Source organism: Xiphias gladius, chromosome 19 (genome assembly GCF_016859285.1).
Source record: "Xiphias gladius isolate SHS-SW01 ecotype Sanya breed wild chromosome 19, ASM1685928v1, whole genome shotgun sequence".
Taxonomy (NCBI): domain Eukaryota; kingdom Metazoa; phylum Chordata; class Actinopteri; order Istiophoriformes; family Xiphiidae; genus Xiphias; species Xiphias gladius.
This window is the reverse complement of record NC_053418.1, coordinates 18802772-18824011: the sequence shown is the minus strand read 5'-3', so window position 1 is coordinate 18824011 and position 21240 is coordinate 18802772. Positions and strand designations below refer to the sequence as shown.

The 21240-nt window shown below is 40.3% G+C and overlaps 1 protein-coding gene across 1 annotated transcript in view; it reads left to right on the top strand.

The window, feature by feature from the left end:
• Positions 1 to 21240, top strand: part of adgrv1 (adhesion G protein-coupled receptor V1) — a 98821-nt gene that overhangs the window by 47200 nt on the left and 30381 nt on the right. Inside the window, exons 81-88 of the mRNA XM_040155521.1 lie at positions 9 to 180; positions 375 to 617; positions 2022 to 2429; positions 3307 to 3479; positions 3659 to 3905; positions 4105 to 4244; positions 5242 to 5402; positions 5525 to 5625. Coding sequence (XP_040011455.1) covers positions 9 to 180; positions 375 to 617; positions 2022 to 2429; positions 3307 to 3479; positions 3659 to 3905; positions 4105 to 4244; positions 5242 to 5402; positions 5525 to 5625 — 1645 coding nt within the window. The remainder of the gene's footprint in view (positions 1 to 8; positions 181 to 374; positions 618 to 2021; positions 2430 to 3306; positions 3480 to 3658; positions 3906 to 4104; positions 4245 to 5241; positions 5403 to 5524; positions 5626 to 21240) is intronic.

The following is a 21240-nucleotide window of genomic DNA, read 5'->3' as shown; positions in this document are numbered from 1 at the left end:
CTGTTCAGAGCCTTTGAGGATTTGCAGGTCCTCTGGAGAGCTACCTTAAGCAAGGCAACTCTAACTCTTGTCAACAATGGAGTGAACCTAACCAGACAGCTGGTGCAGACCTCAGGAATGGCACTGTGTAGAAGAGGAGCAATCATCTGTGCTCTCACTCTGGAGGTCCAGGATGATGAGGTGAGAGAGAGGCAGGGGCCCCAGATGAAAGCAGAGCTATGATATGTTGGTATCTTGCTGACCTTGAAATGCACCCAATCCTGCAGGATAAAATACATTACAAATTTGGTTGAATAATGGATTGTGGATCTGTGTAATCATAAGAAATCCTCTGCTGCACAAAATGAAACACCTGCTTATCTGTGTTGCCATAGGAACCAGAGTATCAGACGTGGTTCTTGGTGGAGATTTATCAGGTGGGTGCTGGAGCTACCATTAATGAGACCACTCGTTTTGCCAACATCACCTTGGCAGAAAGCGACGACGCACAAGGCGTTGTGTACTTTACTGTTGGCCATAGACTGCCCATTGCCACCCTGATGACCACAAGGCTCAGTCTCCAGATCTACAGACAAGCAAGCACAGCTTCAGCCATGTCTGTACAATATCGCACACTGGTAAGTATAAAACATATATGTAGTAATTAAGCATATAGCACAAGCGGCTCACAGATGCATACATATGAATACAAATGGGCACAGATACATACAGTGAAATATGCAAAAATGCACTGAAGCACACATCGTGCAAATGTTTTGAAATTGTATTTTTAATTGTTTGAAGTGGTGTTTACCCACCAATATTTAACACATGGAACTATTTTTTTTCACTGAAAGCATAACACCTGGACAGTGTTTATCTGCGTCTGTCTGACCTGCTCTGTTGATTTACCTGATGAGATCCAGCAGACACAAATATAACAGAATACTGATCTAATCTGGTTCTTTCATTGTAATGTTGTAATTATTTGTATTTACTGCCGGCCAGTTAGAAGAACTTGATTATTTTATGTACGATGATAATTTTTTCTAGGATTTTTTGTCCAGTCTTGGAAAATTTGAAGTTCTTTTGCAGGACCAGGATCATTCAGACCATTTATGTTTACTTAATTGGTATATTTCTTTAGAGTGATTCAGAGTAAAATTGAGTCATACATGAGATACAGTATATTACAGTGCAATAATGTTAGATAAATGCATATCGAAATTCACAACTTTGTATGATAAAATCCTTAATTTATGCATGTATTTAAAAATGGCGGACCAATAACAAAACAGCATTTAGTAGTCATTTCACATTTCATCTAGTGGTTGTCCCATGATTTCAGTCTGTCCTCCACTTATACTGTCTATATTGATATTTTATGTAAGTCATGGTTTATTGATGCTGACGAATTTCAAAAAGACCAGTGTTTCCTCCTCTCCTCAACTCTTTGAGGAGAAGAGGAAACAACTCTCATTGCCACGCTCCTTTTCTTTGAGGGACCATGATTAGAGACATCTTGGCTACCCACAGCTTGGGGGCACTCACAGTTTTTGATATTGGAGATCAAAGTGACACAGTGTCTAGTACACTCAATAAAAATCAAAAACCTCACAAAGACACAGGGCCAGTTCATCTGCTTTCATCTCTCAGAGCTAAAGCATGTTGCGATACTGCATAATAAAAGCGTGTATTATTATTATTATTATTATTATTATTATTATTATTATTAAAATCCTTTTCACCTTAACCGTCACATCATGGTCAACTTCACAAATTTACATTTGCTGCAATTGCAATGAAGAATTGTGCCTTTGAAAGGTCTGAGGTATAATTTGTTTTTATTGACTGCTTTTAGGTGAAAAGCACATATTAATAAGTTATGTCATTACTTGTCATTTTGGAATTTTTTGCTATATAATGCTGGCTATATTTACAATAATTCCAGTCTTCCCTTTCTCTTTGTTTGACACTTCAACTTGCTGTTAAAAGCAGTCAATCAGAGTTTACCACAAAACATGTCTTTGTTTTTCTTCTAGGAGCTTCTTAGGGAAGACGTGGTGGGTCCCTCTGTAATCTCGCCTGCTAAAGCAGGGATGGACTTTCCAAAACAGGAAGGTCGAATAACCTTCGATATTGGCCACCATAAAACTTCCCTGGACATTTACCTGACACCTGACCTCGCCTCAACCTTGCCCACACCTAAGCGCTTCCAGGTGGAGCTTTACAATGCTACAGGGGGCACCAGAGTGCACCCTCAGTTTGGTCTGGCTAATGTGACTCTGGTGTCAAATGCAGCAAGTGAAGCTGTGTGGGTTTTACTTGACCAGTTACATCAGCCTCTTAACCCAACTATATTGAATGAGGTGCTGCAAGGATTGATCAATAAGGTCACTACACAACTCACTTGTGAGCAGATGACCGCTGTGCTTGAAGCTCTGGGGAAGGTAAGAGGCTCAGAGAAGATTAAGGACGAAAACGATTCCTGTAAAAAACTGTAAAAGCTCCCTTATATGCTCCCTCACAAGACCAATATCATGATGTGTGACTAGATATCTTCTAGGATTAATGAATATATTTTTTTGGTTTAGTTTTAATTAAATTAATTTTAATATGCCAATAGTTTTACTAATGATTTTCTTCCGAAAGCACGAGTAATGTCATCACATTTTCCATATCGACATATGTGGTCAAAATATTTTTGATTTTATCACTATTTCCTGGACCTTGCAAATAGCAGATTACTGATTTGTATTTAATTTTTTAAAAATTGTTGCATAATGAGTCAGTGATGAGTGAAGCACTTGCTTCTGTATGATTTTATTTTTTCACCACTTGAAGCTTTTGAGTCAGTGTAGTAGTTTGTGTCAGACAGAGCTATGCTAAAGGGCATGCATCACTTCCATTGCACTATTTTGACAGTTCTGACAAGTTTGTCATTTGAAATTTTCTCTAATGTCAGGCTCCAGACAAGCAGAGACACCGCTGTAATTTAATATGAGGGAGTGTGCGGGGGACGGAAGAGAGAGAAATGAGTCTCACAGCATGAGAATACGTTGAAGCAGAGAGAGTCAGAGGAAGATGAAGGGAAGGAGACACTGCAGACAAAAATGGCATTAATTCACGAAGAAAGACACGAAAGCTACATAACACTTAGGCCTAAAGAAAGTGACAGAGCCAAGAGCTCCAGAAAAGAGAAATAGGGCACTCTAAATTTTACTCAAATCCAAATCACATGTATATCAGTGACAGATACATAACAATACCAGAGGTTCTCAATGCTTCTATCACTCTCTCCCACACCCTGCCTTTTTCCTGAACCAGGTGCTTGCAGAGGCAGAGATTGCTCCTTTACAGGAAAGTAGCCGGAATTTGACCTATGACCTGCTGTGTGCTTTGGCCAATCCCAGCAGAGTCGACACCCGAGGCCTCAGCTACCTTGCTGAGGTGTCGGAGCGCTTTGCTTTCACACTCCTCACTCGCAGCCAGTGTGAGATGTGAGTGTCAACATCCCTCTTTAACATTTTAAGATGTTCAACATCTTGTGGTGTTTTACAGATAAACACTATCTTAGAATGCATGGTCACATCAAAACACCAGTGATTTTCCTTTTAAATATTATTACCAAGATTTTCATGCTTGGTATTAAATATTTTTCTATGTGTGATTTCTCCAGAAGGGGTACCATCCTGGAAACATGTCCATATATGACCATCTCTGCCTTCCAGTGGTACCCAACACAAATCAATGGACACAAATTCAGGGGTCGTAATGCAGACTTCCTCCAGCTCCCAGATACCATGTTGGCAGTACCAGCACTCTTGACTGCTGACTGTGGCAACCTCAGCCAGATTCAGCTGACCGAGTTTAGAACTGAACACTGGTTTCTCAGCAATGATACAACCACTGCTCTCAATGGGAAGGTAGGGAAGTTCATATAGTTTTGCTTCATTTACTGTATAGAGCAAAGGAAGTTTATCAAATGACTTTTTTTTACTGATGGGACAATATTTAATCAAAATCCTGCAGGTGGCAGTATTGCTCCAACAGAAACTGGCCATTAATTTTGAAGTTCACTCCACAGCTGAACTCTTTTCTTCTGCTGTCTCTGTTTATATGTAGGTATTCTCAGCCAGCCTCCAGGACAGAGGATCACGACCCCTAGAGGATGGCAACGAGGTGGTGTATCGTATCCATACTCCTGGTCAGCAAGTTAAACCAGGCCGGTCTCTGTGCCTTCTCTGGAACCAGACCACTGCAAGGTAATCTACCACAGACATACCTATTTAGGTTCTTGCTGAGTCCCTCTAGATAAGCCAAAGACAGCTGGTTGATACTCTCAAATTTATATGAACAATCAAAAGATTTCTGCAACTACCATTGCCGATAAAGTCAGTGGTAAAGGGTGTTTATTCCAATGTGTGCTGAACTAAACATTTTTTTTTTTAGTAATTGTTAAATGTCTCAACTAAATCTTTATAGCCTCTCTCTGATGCTGAATCTCTGTATTTTTAACTTTCTGAAAATGCTCTAAAACTGTAACCTCAAGCTCACCTATCTGTCATCCTCGGATTATTGTGAGCGAGACCAGTTTGCTTAATAAAGGGCAAAAGTCCAAGTTCAGCCGCTCAGTAATGCCCTTTCTGTGTCCATGGGGGAAGTCACATCTTTATGTTTAATGTCTGCACATTCAGTCTGCTAATCCTCTAACTTGGGAGTCAGTTTGTTGAAGGCGTTCTTGGGGCGTGGGATGGGACTTGGCTGGAAAGCACTGTTACAAGTCAAGAAGTGGCAGGTTTGGTTTGGCCCGAACAGCTACTTGGACGATGTATCCCAGACAACAAAACTGATGAGAGAACTGATATGAGAGAGAGCAAAAGGTGAAGAGAGAAGCAAAGTCACTGATAAGGAAAGGTCAATATTGCAGTATGACTTTCTTAATGTGAATGCAAGGTTAAAATGAAAATGTTTGAGGATGGTTTTCGCTTTCAAAAACTGCTCAATCAATACCTATCTGTTAGTTGTGCCACTGAATCTAGCACAAAAAGTATCATTATGTTCTGGTTTGTCACTCAACATCGTATAATAAAACTAAAAGAAGTCAAAACACCACATAGCAGACTGCTGAGCAGAAGGCCCATTACCATGCCTTGTTATTTTCCTTGTCTGCATTATACCCTGTTGTAACAATAGTGTCATAACTTGTCCTCTTTCTTTCCTCACCTTTTCCGGCATTTTGTCCTCTCCTTTCCCCTCTAGCTGGTCATCAGATGGTCAATACTGCAGGGTTGTGAAAGAGAGTGGGAACTATGTGGAATGTGCCTGCTCCCACTTGTCTATCTACGCAGCCTACGCAGAGTTTTCTACTCTTGCTTCCTACAACGAGGCCTTCTATGCCTCAGGTGTTATCTGCATCTCAGGTACAAAACACACTTCTCTTATGTCTTCTCTTCTACATTTACTTCTACATCTTCTCTTCTGATTGATAAATCATTTTTTTATCTAGCATTAATATTGGTTTCATGTGTTCCGCTCTCCGCAGGCTTTGCATTGGCCATCATATCCCACATGCTGTGCTCCCGTTTCCCCATGTTTGCTGCCAAACTGCTCACTCACATGATGGTGAGCTGCCTTGGAACCCAGGTAATGCATTTCTGCTGAGATCCTTTTGTATAGTATTACAGCACTTTACTATATAGGCCAAAATGAGCACTAAGACCCAAAAATCAATGTTTATGATGACAGACACACTCATACTCCCACACCATCTGCGTTAGTTTCTGTGGCATTTTCATTGTCTATATTACCTCAAATGCAGATGGATAGGGAACCTTTGGAAATTATTATTGTGGCATTCATCTCTCTGTGCTCTATGGATCAGTAGCTCACACAAATTAACACAGGTGTAATGTGTGTAGCGCAACACATACTTTCACTATCGTGATCTACAAATACTGACACACACATACATATATTTCTTTATATTTCAATATTTCAATATTTTTACATGTACCAGGAGTACACGCACATACACACACAAACACACACATATATGCTGCTCCAACCCATCTTACTGGCCACTAGACATGTCACAGGTATTTTCTTGGAAATGTGCATAGAACAAAAATCATTGAATGCAATTGGTTGCATAGTTTGCGGGCTGGTGCGTCCTGACAACACAACCATGTCCCCCGCACCCTCGCCCATTAAAAACGCAAGCTGTCACATAAGCAGTGAGCGAGATAGATATGTGGCTGCACGTTAGTCTCTCAGCTGGTCCCCACCGTGTGTGTGTGTGTATGTGTGCATGTGTGTGCGTGAGTGAGTGCGGGACTGGTAATTTTCCACTGGTCTCCCCTCTCTTTGGTTGACAAACACGAGCCCCTACTAAAGCAGCCTGTCGTTGGGGGCGAACCAACTCGGACTCAACCTGTTTATGGCCCATGCAGAGCCCCTGAACCTTAAAGGGTTTTGGATGGAAAATTCCGTCCTCTTCTGTTTCCTTGTTGATACTGTACTGCATGTTAAGGCGTTCTTCCTTGGATGCGCATGTGTCTGTGCTATAGTTTATAAAATACATGCATGTGTTTCTTTGGCCTTCTAGTCGAGGCCATTCGATGAAGGCCTGGTTGAATTTCACACTGACAAACTGAAGGCCTAACTGAATGTGCAGTCGGGTATTAAGATTTACCCTCTAAGTGGTTATCTGCTGGGAATATTTTGGAGGTAATTGTGGGCTCACGGAGCAGGATGTGCTAAATTAAAATAACCATTTGACGTCATTGTCTTCACTTAACAATGCACTTTATCTTAGATCTTAGATAGCTAGAAACAGAAAAAAACACAACTTCCTTTTTGTATAAACCTCTGGCAGCAGATTAGTTAGTGAAGTCTATTTGTCTTTAGCCTTTTCTGTCTAAAGAAGCCCAATTCTCCTGCCTAATTTTCAGGGGCCTTATTTTCATAATCCTAGTAGATGACGTCAATACAGCACTCAGCTCAAATATTCAGTGGCTGACTTTCCCTTGTTTAAACATGTATGCACAAGATGAGAAGTGCAGTGGACTTGAGCCTGAAACATGACGAATTACCAAGACAATTTAACAGCAAGGTCCATTAAGTAGTTGTTCTGTCTGATATTTTACCACTCAGTGTCATGTTTGGTCTGCCTGGTGCTTGATGAAGTAGGCTTTTCTTGTTTCCCAAATAGCTATCTAAGCACACTAATAAATTTAATAAATGCTGTCACATACATACTGGTGTTTATCTACCTCTATTAAGTGTGTATGGATTTTGATGCATCCGGAGATATCAGTTCTCTAACCACAAAACCAAAACAGTAGTGTTTTGTAAAACTGAGGTTGCAACTGCTTTGAATTTGGAACAAACCTGAGCGTTGTTTTTATAATCAAAGGTTGGCATTAGGAAAGGATTAGCGTTACATTTCTGTATCAAGAAAGTAAAGGATCCTGCATCTTTGATTGAAGAGATGTAATTGGAGACAGAAAGGTCTCCTGAACTTGTGGGTCTCAGCCTTGCTCGTGCATCACCATTGATTTGAACTGTCAGGTCCAGCACCAACCACTGACAGAGAGGGCTCTCCATCTGTGTAGTCTGGGCTGTAATTAGTTACTGACACTGCCCTCAGTGGGGAGAAAATTAAAGCTGCCGGTTTGATTTATTTCTCTCTGCAACAGCTACAGTCAGGTAGAAAGAACTGAGAAATATCCCACTCCTCTGTGAGAGTCTGAGAGTTGAGAGCAGGTGGAGGAGATGGAGAAGGTGGTGGCCCGTGGTTCAATTTGTAACGTTTTTAATTGTCTTACTGTCTCAATATGTCTGGCTGTCATCCTTTTCAGCCGCTTAGTTTCCACAAATGTCACAGACCTGAGGGTACTAATGGTAGCTGTTATTTGGCTTTTAAACTACCAACCACAGTAAGGTGACAGGAGTATGAACACCATCAAAAGAGAATGAGAAGTGAGATGGCAGGATAGAAAAAGAACAACAACATTTAGTAGACTTACTACATTAATATAAGATCAGTTCTAAATAAAATGCATTTAGTTTGTCTATCATCTTGTTCTCTTAATGAAGTTCCATCTCCTCCGTGTTTCGAGATATTACATATTTTGAAGTCCTCAGATTTGTTTCTCTTTTCAAAGAATTAATTACAAGCTATAGGAACAATAGCTCTATTGCCAGAAAATCACCAAAAAAAGGCAACAAAACTCATCTTCAGTGTCGCCAGGCAACTATTTTAGGCAGTATAATGAAAAAGTGAAATTCCAGTCATCACATTACGTTTTGCAGTGTCAGTTGTAGGTGTCACCAAAAAGACACAAGAAGTTAGCCCCTGCAATTCCAACACAATCTTTTCCCTAACTAATAATATCAATGTGACATGTCACTTTTTACAGTTCAAAAAAAGCAGAAAATGTAGATCAAGTTTCTACAAACAGCTAATGCAGCTGTTTTTAGTAATTGTCAGAGCTGTGGGTCCAAAAGTTTGTTTGCTTCTTAATCTTCTAGTTTTATTATAAGATGGTAAAATACAAGATATTAGATATATTATGTAGGCTTGCATAATGTAGTTTCAGTAGGATAGCTTTAGATAGACCCTAAAATATTTCAGACATAGAATCTTGTTGAGGGGTCAGAAAGGCTGGGACTGATCTGTGTTGATATCAAGAAACCCACAGGGCGACAGAGAGCGGCCACTGACAATGATACAAACATCAGACCTCCTACTGAGAGAAAATAATGATTTGTCCTATCCAGCACCTCCAGGGAGAGTCATCTCGCACTGAACGATTGTGGTTTTGTGTGTGTCTGTGTGTGTGTGCGCGCGTGTGCGTTTTTGTCACATCAGAGGTTGTGTGATGACAGTCTCTGGCTCTGGCCAGCCGTTTGTCCTCCCCTCAGCAAGACAACTGAAGATTGTCTGTGTAGAGTGGAAATTTACCCAGTGCATATGTGCTATGGAAGTGAACCTCACTTTGTCGTATGTGTGTACGTATGATAAAATGCATTGGATTTTGTGCGTGCTGTCATGTCAGGGCTCTTCACACTAGCAGCAATGAAGACCAGTATTTGGGCAAGAAATCAAATTCAATGAATAACTAACATTAAGACGGGGAGTATATAAGTACGGTCTATATATGCGCAAATGTACATTCAAGTTTTTATGAGTTATCCCTTATTGTCACCCACATTGAAAAAAATGGTTTTAAACTGAGGATTGTTTACTATTTCTAAGAAGATCTTTGTTCACGTTTGTGTCCCTCCTAATTTATATATACATTTTTTTTTAAATTCTTTGTGACAGTTATCTTATATTTGTAAAACAATATGAGTCCATCAAAATTAAAGATATTGCACAACTTTCCTTCAATGTACCATGCTTTATTCCCCAAATGAATTCAGTTATCTTGCCGTCATCAGGGTGAAAAAAAACTGAAAATTATTTTGAATGGAACAAAAACACAGAGAATCTTATCTTTTCACTACTTTTGATTTAGACTACAGCCACTGTATATGTGGTCCTAAATGCATTAAGACCACATTGTGCACTTTTAGGTCAGTATTCATGCGGTTTTGCTGTGTCTCCAGGGGACAGATCACTGCCGTCATAAATGTGCATTCATTTTACCGAACATAAATCAATGACAGTAGAGACAGCATGGTCACAAAATTGATAGATTGATATTTTTGGGTAGAGACCTCCTTTCAAATACAACTAGATGGCTGGTGGTTTCATTTTTCTTTTTATATGAACCCCTTCTCTCTCCTTTTGTTATCTTTCAGCTCCTCGGGCACTATTCATCCCTTTCCCGCTCATTTCAGAAGAAGTAGAGGGTGTTTGCTTTAAGCCATGGCGAATAAGATTCCCAAAAGAGGGTGAAATAATATGTCTGAACAGGACATGACACGAGTTACCGACACTCTTTCGAGTGAAAGGTGTAGAAGTTTCAAAGAAGTCACAGATCTCCTGTAGCACTGTATGCCAAAACCTGTCGCGCCACTAAACAAATTTAAAAAACGTTGACAGTTTGAGATAATCACAGGCACCGCAGTCAATTTAGACTTTTTATTTCTATTAAAAGTCACTAAAAATATTACCTAAATATTCCCTAGTCTGGTGGTGTTTGGTTCTTGTTTATGTATAATGTGATTGACAGAACTCTGATATCTAATTTAAAATACCTCAGCTGATGTTTGTGTGTGTGCTTGAACACACGTATCCATGTGCCCATGTGGGAAAGGAAAATCTAATCTCCGTCTCTATTGCAAACAAAACACAATTTAATTTCTTATCCACTGTGATTAAAAAACCTTCCACATCCCAGACGGCCATTCCCACACTAATGTTTACCTCAGTGGTCCAAGTGCTTTATTCCAGTTTCTGGGAGGTGTTTAGGTGACTCTTAGTTCTGGTTATAAAAGATTTCCTGTTAGCTCTGGGACTGGTTCCAGCATTCAGAAGCCTGCTCGTCAAACCACAAACTCACACTCATACACATTAACTTCTTTACTCACACACACACACGCACAATACACCACATACACCACCCACCACCATCACTTCCCGTCTCTGAGAAGAATAAATAAGTTGTCTGATTGCTGTCAGGATTCCTAAAAGTTCCTGTTTGTCGTCAGCATGTATGTGTACGTGGGGGAGTTTCTCAGCTCTTCAGGAAAGGGGATGTATGAATTGCACAATGACCAATCAATCATTAAATCAATAAACAGAGAGAGTCTATGTGTCTACTTCTCTGGTTGATGTCAGAGACTATGCCTATCTTGTCGTTTTCTGTGCTTATCTCCATAAGTGTCTGGACACAAAATGGCAATGCAAAAGAAGGAAAAGAATGAGGAGAAAACATAGTGTATACTTATTCCTTCTCCAGTCTACTCTCAGCCAATAGATTCTTCCATTATATTTTTCTCAGGTACTTCAAATAAACGGTCCCTTAGTGGTTTATGAACAAAATGATCAAAAATGTTCCTTTTTTTTCCCTTACTCTCTAGCCATTTTTGCTTGCAGTTGTTAAAAAAAAAATAAACAGCAAGATAAAGCAGACGTCGTGTCCTTGATAGGATTTTAATGTGATGCTAAGCTCTTTACTGTCTGTCAGTCCAAGCTAATGGTAGGCAAGTGATAGAAGGGTATTAAGTATCAGCAGTCAGGGCCCTTCGTTACTGTGTGTGTGAGCGTGTGTGTAGACGGGGCAGGGGAGAGGTGAAGACAGCCTCTTGGGAGACTCAGATTACACTCTACATGTTGGTCCAAAACCTTGTGTCTAGTGTTGCCCTGACTCTTATCTTCTTCATCTGATCTGTCTCTGTTTAAATCAGCAGCATCTTTTCTTCAAAACAACTCAGTTTTCATTGCGACCTTGTCTGTTTTGCCTGATATTGAAAAATGAGGCTAAACTATATAAACTAAGATATTTTTTTACTCTTTCGTGTCTTCATTCCTGTTTTACTTCCTTGTGTCTGTCTTCCCCTCTGGCTTTTTCTGTCTTCTCTCACCCAACTATTATTTCACAAAATGATGAGTAATGTCCCTGTTTCTATTCTCTGTCCCCTTTATCATTCTGGCTGCTGCTGGGCTTAGCTTAGAGCTGTGATATTATAAGCAAGAGGCTGTCTCACTGTGTCTGTCCCTCTCTTTCTATCTCTGTGAAAATGGCCAGGCACATCCTGTGTGACTCATCAGTTTGACCAAGGACAGTATTTTCACATTTTCATTTTTCCCCTAAACTGGTTAGAGACACTGAACTTACACTCGGAGACTCACCAACCCTCTGGATTTCTGCCGGGACCATTTTCATCAAAGTGTAATAACATCATCAACAATGCAATGACTGCTACTCCTTAAAAGTACCCTTTGGAGTTTTCCTGTAAACACAATTATATTTGCGTTCAGTATTTCCAACAAGAACACATTTCCTCTGTTCTTGAGGCTTATCAAATGTGTTGAACACATTTATTTCCCCAAAAATATTTACAAACCTTTGTTTTGTATATTTTGTATTTTTGTATATTTCCTGCATTTTGTTGGCATATTGCATCGAATGTCTTAGCAGTCAGCCCCATTAACTGTTGATCAGTTGCAGACGTGTAGTGCTTGCAGTGCTTGGTTTGTATGCCATTTACTGTAAATAGTCCATTTGATTTAACAGCAAACAGTTTTTTGGCAGACATTGTCAGCAAACTACACCAGCTTCTGAATGTGTTTGACATTTTGTACTGATCTCAAAAATAATGAGGTTTCATGTGGCATGATTCTGTAGTCTGTTTTAGCCTGATCGTCCTATCAGGGTTGGCTTTCGTGCAGGCTGGATAAAGCGAAGAGCATTCAATGGGATACTAAACTGATTCTGAAACTCACACCTGTCTGTAGTAGACAGCCTACTGCTTGACCGTGTTACATTATGTTGCACTAATATCAACTTCACACAGTGGTTATACATTATCAAACCATAAAATCTGCAACACAGAATTAAAAGCTCAGCTAATGTCATATCCTTTTTATACTGAACTTCTCTTTGTCACGTAGAACTTGTGATTTATCTACTTTATCTCTTCACTTTCAAGAGGATATAAAGTAATGTTCAACTAATTTGTGTCATCAAGTCCCAAGCACTTTCCTGACACACACGCTCTATTACCATACGTGCAATTATTCGTGAATTGGTCTAGTTATTTATCCACCAGGGTGGTCAGACATTAGTCTTATAAGTATTACATCATAGGATAGCTAGCAGGGTGAAACACACGCACATACAATCTTCTGCCAATGCAAGCCATCCTTGTCAGTCCAGTACAGGTTTCCTTGGTAAACTATTGACCTGTAATACAAAACAGGTTACATTCAGTTATTAACTCACTTTGTGTAGCTGCTCAGCTGTGTAGTATTTGCAGTATTCATAATTTGTATTTCCTTGACTTTTGCATAGGTTGCAAGCGGTTATGTTTGTGTGTCTGTGGCCACCGATTTGCACCTGTGACAACTGATTTGTTAAGTGCAATGTAAGCTGAATTAATGGTATTGGTTTTCTTACCCTCCGCCATCCTACAGCAGACAAGTACTAACCTTTCTGGACTCTGGAAGTTACACTCTCATTTTTGCCAAATGTGTGTTATCCTAACAGCTGGCGACCCTAGATACACTTCCATGAACTTTCCTCTATTTCCAGTAAAAGCACAGTAAAGAGCAAAAGGCCACATTCTCCTTTGTCAGGACTCTACAGTTAGCTCCTGCCTTGTCAGGTGGCCGTGAGACATGAAACAGCGCAGATAAAATCCTACAAGCTGTCAGTTCCTAGGACAGTTATTTCTGAGGTAATGGGGTATTTCAGTTATGCACACCTTTAGACGGTATAACAAGTCACTGTGTTAAGATCATAAATACAAAATAAATTTATGAATAAATTTATGTTTCAAAGACAACATGTCCTCTTTCTGAATTAACAAAATCTATATCCAACAGACCGGACATATTACTTCCCTTGCGCTGAGCTAACACATTGACTTCCAACTCCATTACCTGCTTCAGTTGATAAAGATAATACAATCAACAGATAGTTACCTGGGAATAAAATCACTTGTGGCAAGTCAGATCAAGGCCGTGTTTCATTTTATCCGTTGCTGGCTTCCCTATAATCATATTTTATTATGAGAGGCTCCTACCTCAATAATTTAGGGCCAAAGTTTAATAAATGCACCGGCATGAAGAAATCTGTTTAAAATGTACCATTAGTCATTGTTGTCTGCTTACTGCTGTACTTTCTAAACTCTCCATGCAGAAGCAGGCACCTTTTACCTGATTCTGTGGAGTCATCCAGTTTGACATGAAGAACTTTATCAAAAGGCTGCTGACATTGTGAATGATAAACAAAGTGGGAGCCTACAGTTGTCAAAGTCCCTGCTCTATTTTTGGAGTTTGACGGCTTGTCTTGGCAGGCCTTTGTGAGTTGAGTGAACCTCGGAGGTTTAGAGAAGTGAAAACACATTTTACCCTGAAACTGTTGAGGTCAGTGCTGTTGCTATTTTAGCTTGTTGTTTGAACTGGTTTTCTAGGTTTGGATGAACAGGAGGTTTCCCAGTTGTTGTAACATGACACAGCATATTTGCATTTATTCTGTCTGTATTGAGCTACATTTTACAATTAGTATCGAAATTTTATATGTAGTAATCAGTTATGAATGTTCTGATGAGGCTGTTTCAGGATTTCTTGTGCTTGGTAAACTGCAACCACAAACAGAGAGAGAGAGAGAGAGACATTGACTGATAGAATAAATTCTGTGATGCTAGGCCTGAAATAGAAAATGAGAGTTGCCCAACTTCCTCAAAGAATCAGGAAATGTTTAATGAAGCAAGGAAATGGTGACTGGTATAATCAAATAAAACTGCATCTCTAATAAGGTCTTTTGTTCTTGGCTTAACAGAAAATTGTAATCAGTCAATTTTGTCAGTTTGTTTTTCATTTTGGGTGAATCTTGAATCTCATTGTTTTCCTGAGCATGTTTTAATAATTTGAGTTTAAGGTGATGACAACAGCAGGCGTGCTGCTGATTGCCAGTGCATTAGCTCAAGAACAAAACATATTTTAAGCAACAGAAACATTAAAAACACAGGAAAAATAAACAGATAAACACACACAAACAGATACTCCAGTACATTAGTGTGAATATGCACACACACACACACGCACGCACACACACACACACACACTCACATGCACACACACACACACACACACACAAACACACACACACACACACACACACACACACACACACACACACACACACACACAGGTAAATGCATAGACAAATGTTGTTCGCAATATTGTCAAGTAAGCAGAGCTAGCTCCTGGATGTCACAGTTATGAAAAACATGCATATGCTTGCCAGATGGCCGTATGTGCATATACCCACTCATCTAACCCACTGTAGCCTACAAACACACAAACACTCATACAGAAACACATAACACCACAAACACAGCCCCAGCCTTCAGCTCTTTGTCACTTTGACCTGTAGGGGTCACTATAGCTCCACAGCCAGAGCCAAGTTCAACAGTAGATGTGAATGAAATGTCTGATCAATGACTCCCCTGAGCTCTATTTCTTTTTATGACAAGACCATTTTGGAGCACACAAAGAAATTGCTGCACTGTTATCCAAAGAGAAATTGTTTGAGTCAAATTCCCCATCTCTTCTCCTTTGGATGATCTCATCCCTAGAGATGTTTAAGCCGTATAACCTCCTCATTATACAGAATCCGATCAGCCAATCAAAAATTCCTCTGGAGCAGTTTATTCTAAGTAGCTTGATACAAAATGACAAAACAGTTTACAGTTGAAACTATAAGATTAAGTCATAGTTTTGTAAGCATTCTGCTAATTTATTCTAAGTTTGGTATGGTAGTTGAAGAAGGCTAACTGGGACATTATACAGCGCATGATAGTACAGCTGTGGCTCTGATTAAGTCTAAATTAGACTGTAAGGTACCAGTGCACAGTGTATAGGAGGAGCATGAATGGAGCATACAATATTTAACTCAATCAGAGTCTTCATATATTGATTGGCTTTACAGCCACCCATTGACAGACACTGAGAGCTGCTTCTACTGGATCGATGGCCTTTTGGACAGCAGTGGATGGGGCTGCTTTAGTGGGTCAGTGTAGGTTTCTGCAGGATTTCTGATCAATATGATTAGACGTGAACTTATGCACCTGATGATTAGATGAAGCATGAAAGTACTACTGACATGAAGGTGATGCAACAGGTCACCATAAAAAGATCTCTGTGTGTGAGTAGCCTAATTGTTCATAGTCTAACCTGTGATGTAACTCAGGTGGCACTTTCATAATCATATCAGCATAGTTGTACATATGTTAGAAAGACATGCTGCAAATTGTATAGACCACTGCCCCCCTTTCCTCTCGCTTTCTGCCTCTGATTCTGAATCAACCTCACATGGAAGTGGAAAGATGGCCTGCATTATTGAGGGGAGTAAAAATCCTTTAGGTTTTGTGTATCTCACTCAGACTGAAATGCCTTGGAAGCTATGACTCAAAGAAACTTTCACAGAAACATATGAATATAGCTGAACAGTGTTCATGTTTTCATGTTGTTTTGTTTCATCCATTGACCCAGAATAGCATAAAGAAACTGTGGTCAAACCATGGCAGCGGACTGTATAATTCTGTTTGTGTCTAGGTGCAGACCGACATGTTGTATGTACTGAAGCACATACGCAGTGTGTGTGTGTGTGTGTGTGTGTGTGTGTGTGTGTGTGTGTGTGTGTGTGTGTGTGTGTGTGTGTGTGTGTGTGTGTGTGTGTGTGTGTGTGAGAGAGAGAGAAAGAGAGAGGGTTTTGTGGTAGAGCAGATTAGACCCATTGAGTGTGTGTGTTTAGGGAGCTGACCTTGCACAGCTGGTTAAAGTGTGCCCCAATGCTTTGCAGCCCAAAGGGTTTTTCTGTCTGGTCTCCAGACTGGTTTACACCAGATGTTGAGGAAGGAAATTCAAGAGGCTTCTTGAAAGTAGCCCCGCTGTGATCGAAAGCAGCTGCAGGTTTCCAGCAGCAGACACTCTTTGACTAAAGTGTGAATGGGTGAAAAGAGAGGAGGCCTGTTGGAATGCAGCTAAATGTGCTTCATGTGGGTGGTACTGCTGAGGTTGTCTGTATGGAGGAGGCAGCATGACTACTGGTCTCTGTATGGGTGTAGTATGAGCAGTGTAGGGGATACAGCAGCAGCAAAAATAACATTGGGAGTAGTTTCCATCTACATGTATGATACAAAAGCTTGTTTTAGCTGCCTCATACTCTTCAACGTACTCTTCAAGTCCCCTATTTGCTGTGTCACACAGGATCACATTGAAACTTAAACCTGAAAGGCTCTGCAGGCTCTCAGTTTATCGTTGATTCTGGGAATATATAATTTATTCCCAGAATATGTGATAAAGGCACTTTATGTTATTCTTCCCTGTTTTACACAAGCATGTAGACATACTATTACCATATCGCAGTGTGTGCTTACGTAAGCGAATGTAGACACAGTGTTGTGGTTGTTTTGATGTGAAACAGACCAAAGAGGGGTGAGTGTTTATTTGCAAACAGCTGGCTCAGCAAGTAAGCCTCAACCCAAGGTTCAACCCAAAACACCTGTGAACTTTACTTCTACACTCTGACCTTAAGCAACTGGACATGCATTTCCAAAAACACTTGAGATAACTGCTCATTATCACGCATGGATGCTATGTTGGTGAACTATCCAGTGAGGCTGTTGCTCTCAAAATGTGACATCAGACACTTTACACGATTGAGATTTAATCACTTCCATGTCAACTGTGATGCATGCCGCTCACACAGGGTTTGTATGCTTATTTTTATTTTAACAACCTCACACGTCTTGTCAGCAAATGTTAAATCACTTATTTCTTCTCCTTCTCCTCACACACTGGCCCACTAACCCAGCTATCAGCCATCCCCATGTGTGACCTGTTTCTTGGAATTGGCTGTCCCGTGTGCTTCAGCAAATAAACAACACACACACACATGAAATGAGAGGCTGCAGAACGTGAGGAGACTGATGATGCTTGCACATACTGAATATTTTAAGGCAAGAAAAAATGGCGTTGAATGGCACTAAAGAAAACCAGTAACATTACTCATAACTATACCTACATAAATATATATAATATTTTATATAATTTTATATCTTTTAAGCACCCTTTGCTAAGATTGCCAGAAAAGTCTGAATTTCTCAGCTGTGGATAAGGAGAGGTGGTGTGATTGATAGTGATGAGAGGACGGAAGCGGCTTGATGGGAAAGCAGTGCTTTAGTGAGAAAATGATGGCGATGAGGGAGGGTGGAATGATAATCTCACATTTCTCTTTCTCCCTTTTCTTTTGCATTATCTTTCACTGAACAAAGGCATAAGAGGAAACACCCAGGGTGCAGGCTGAGGCTGGAACCAGCTAGATCAGACCGGTAGCTGTTAGAGAGAAGGGGGAGGTGAAGGAGAAGGAAGGAGAAGGAGGAGGAGGGGGCGATGAGATGAGGGCGGTAGAAGGAAAAGATGGGATGAGGGAAGCTGGAGGAGGGGAGAGGTGGAGGTTAAGTGTTTTGGACACGAGTCTAGATGGATAGTCTGGCAGGCAGACAGCTAATGCCCCATTCCCTCAGTGATGTAATGCATCAGACAGAGCCTATTTTTAACCACACTGGTACATTTAGCTACTTTAGCGTCAGCACACAGGGCTGTCGATCAGCAGCAGAACTTACTGTTTACTATATTTCCTCTGTTCAGTTTGGTGTTGCAGCGTCTCACTGATCTCCTTTGTTGCACCTTATTAGTAAATGACTATATGTTATTTGGTTACTTTATTGTTTTTGTTTTTTGTTTTTTTTTGCAAATGCATCCTCTTAATGTTTTTGTTTTTTCTCATTTTCATCTTGATGACGCTATTTGGCATTATGCCAGTTTGCTTTGAGCTCTTTTTATCATTCACCTCTGCTGAGCTAAGGTTGGGAAACAAGTATTTTGTTTCTTTCAGGCCTTCTTATCATATCAAAGTGAGGTTAAAGCTTCTTTATAGATAAGTAGAACAATTTCCAAGGCAGCAAGAGATCTGGAACAAAAACAACAACTCTGAGAGAGTCTCCAGGGTGCTTCAGGGCCAAAAAACAAAGGGGAGCTCTCTGATTGGACATTTAGGTAAGGAGATGGACCAATAGTTCAGGCTTAAGGTCTTGGGCCTGATGACAAGGCCACATTCTGTGGGAGAGGAGCAGATTTGTTTTCTGCTTTTCATATGTATTGTCAAAGGCCTTTTCATGGCCTCTGTCTCTTACACTGATCTCTCCCATGTTCCCTTTCTACATATCATATTCTGTTTCTCTCTCAGAATATGATTACTCTCTGGCAATTTTCTGGGTGCTGGCGATAAAATCACGTGCAAGGGAGACAACATGTAATCTTTGTTCACTGGGATAATAAATTAATATCATTCATACATTTTGTATGCAAGCTTTGATGGTTCCTGTTTTACCAGAAACAAGAGCATGCAAGCACGCACATAACACACTACACTGTCCTGCAGCACCTCCCAGTCTCTGCTTTGAATAAGTCTGTAGCCTGAGGGTCTAGACAGGTCGACTCCTGGTGTCTTACACAAAAGAGAAGGAGGCCTGGGGACAAGGGATAGAGGACTAGATATTGCTCTGATAAACTCTACATCCGCACCTGTTACCTCCCCACCGTACTAACCCAAATCATGTGACAGGTCATCATTACTACAGTGCTGACATGTACCTGTGTTATTTCACAATGGAAATAACAATGGCCACAGTTGTAACTGTGACCTCCATACATACTTAGCTAACCTCGGACAATAGGCCTCTACAAAAGCCATATCCATATCAATTCCAGCCCTGTAACATAGTTTGCTGCTGACTTTACATCTCTTTCAAAACCAAAGAGTTAGAACTTAACACAGATTTTTCTCTTTACTGTCGTGTCTCTTCTATAAGACCCAAGCAACAGATGTAGGAATCTTACCATCAAAGAACAAATGGATATAGTTTGGGTTGGATTTGCCCAATGATGCCCCTTCATCCTTACAGGTGACATTATAATGAGAGGCAGTTACATAATTCTTCTGTCACAGTTCATTAGTTCATGGAGTTCTCATGTCAGCACTGATAAAGTGTACAACCATTGACAACTGCCCGAAGGATCGGTCTGCTCTGTCAGAAAACCTGATTGTCTCTCCTTTGCCCACATCCCACCTCCCTATCTTCTGTTTTTCCCTCTCTTCGAAAGTTTGTGCTGTGTGTTTATTGACATTTAGCAGTCTTAGTCTTAGACATTCTGTTCGTCCAAAGTTTAATTAGCTCCAGGGAGGGTTAGTAATTCCCTTACCTATGTCACACCCTATTTCCCACTGTAGTTTCAAAATAGAGATAGTATTCACTTGTTTAGTTTCATTAAGAGGCTCCAGTCTATGCTAGGCTCACATTACACGACGTTTGGGCTGATTTCTTCCTCTGAAATCTCCTGAAAAAAAACTGCTACTTTTAACGCTTTTATGGACTTTCTAACCTCAAACTCACATAATTTATAAAAACTTGTTTTTTTTCCACGTAGTGTATAGTACGGCTAGATTAACATAAGCTTTACTGCCTTGGTACACACTATGTAAAGTAATAAACACCCCAGAGGAGGATCAGTTTCCTTAGTTTATTTGAAGGCTCGTTTCCAGCCTCCCATGTAAATTGTCTCCCATGACAGTTTGAGTGCTTCTAGACAGATAAAACTATCCTTCACTGCACACTGTCCCAGCTAATGGCAACAGCGGTCTACTTGTCTATTTACAGAGATTTGAACTGCAGCAGGACCTAACTGCACAGTGCGTGTGTATATGTGTTTCTATGTGTCTGTTCTACGAACCTCTCTTCTAATATCACATAAAAGAAAATAAGCCATTTAGAAACACTGTTTCCTTAGCGGTTTTAAATGACATTAAGTTTTATTTAGTGTTATGCCCTGCCCCTCTATTTAAGCCATTTGACACCAAGTGTGATATATTAACCAGACCCTAGTCAGTGGTGACAATAGAGTATTATGTAATTGGCACAAAAGCAATAAAAAGGCAGGTCAAGTTCCAGAGTGTGCTTACGTGTGTGTTTGTCTATGTGACTGCTTATTTTAGGAATTTTTGAAAAGACAGATGGCCAACAGACTAGCTCTAATAAAATAAAATCTTCATGGAATCTGCCCTGTTACCTGTTGACTCACTTAACCTGGGTCACTGTACGAATTTACCTGGTTTCAATCCTTGACCTAAGCCAGGTCGTTCCTAGCTCAGGACAATAGAGGACACTAACAGGCAGACTCTTGCACATCTGGGGGGCAGCCACCTGTTAGAGAGTCTACTCACACCACTGCACACAAGCACTCTTTTAAGCTCTATGGCCTCCTTTCCCCACAAGACCATTTCTTTCTACCTGTTATGTCATCATTTCACCACAGGTCAGTAGTTTCAGTGGTTCAGTAGTTATCCCTGTGGCTATTAGGATTTGTCACGAAAGGCTGAAGTAAACGTGTGTGGTTGCATTGCTCAAAGCTGTGCCGTTTTAAGATTTACACTGGTGTTTCAGTATTGAATATATTGTTGTGCTGTAAATCAGCCCAAATAATCATTAAAGGAGATGAGTCAAGGCAATGTGATTGGC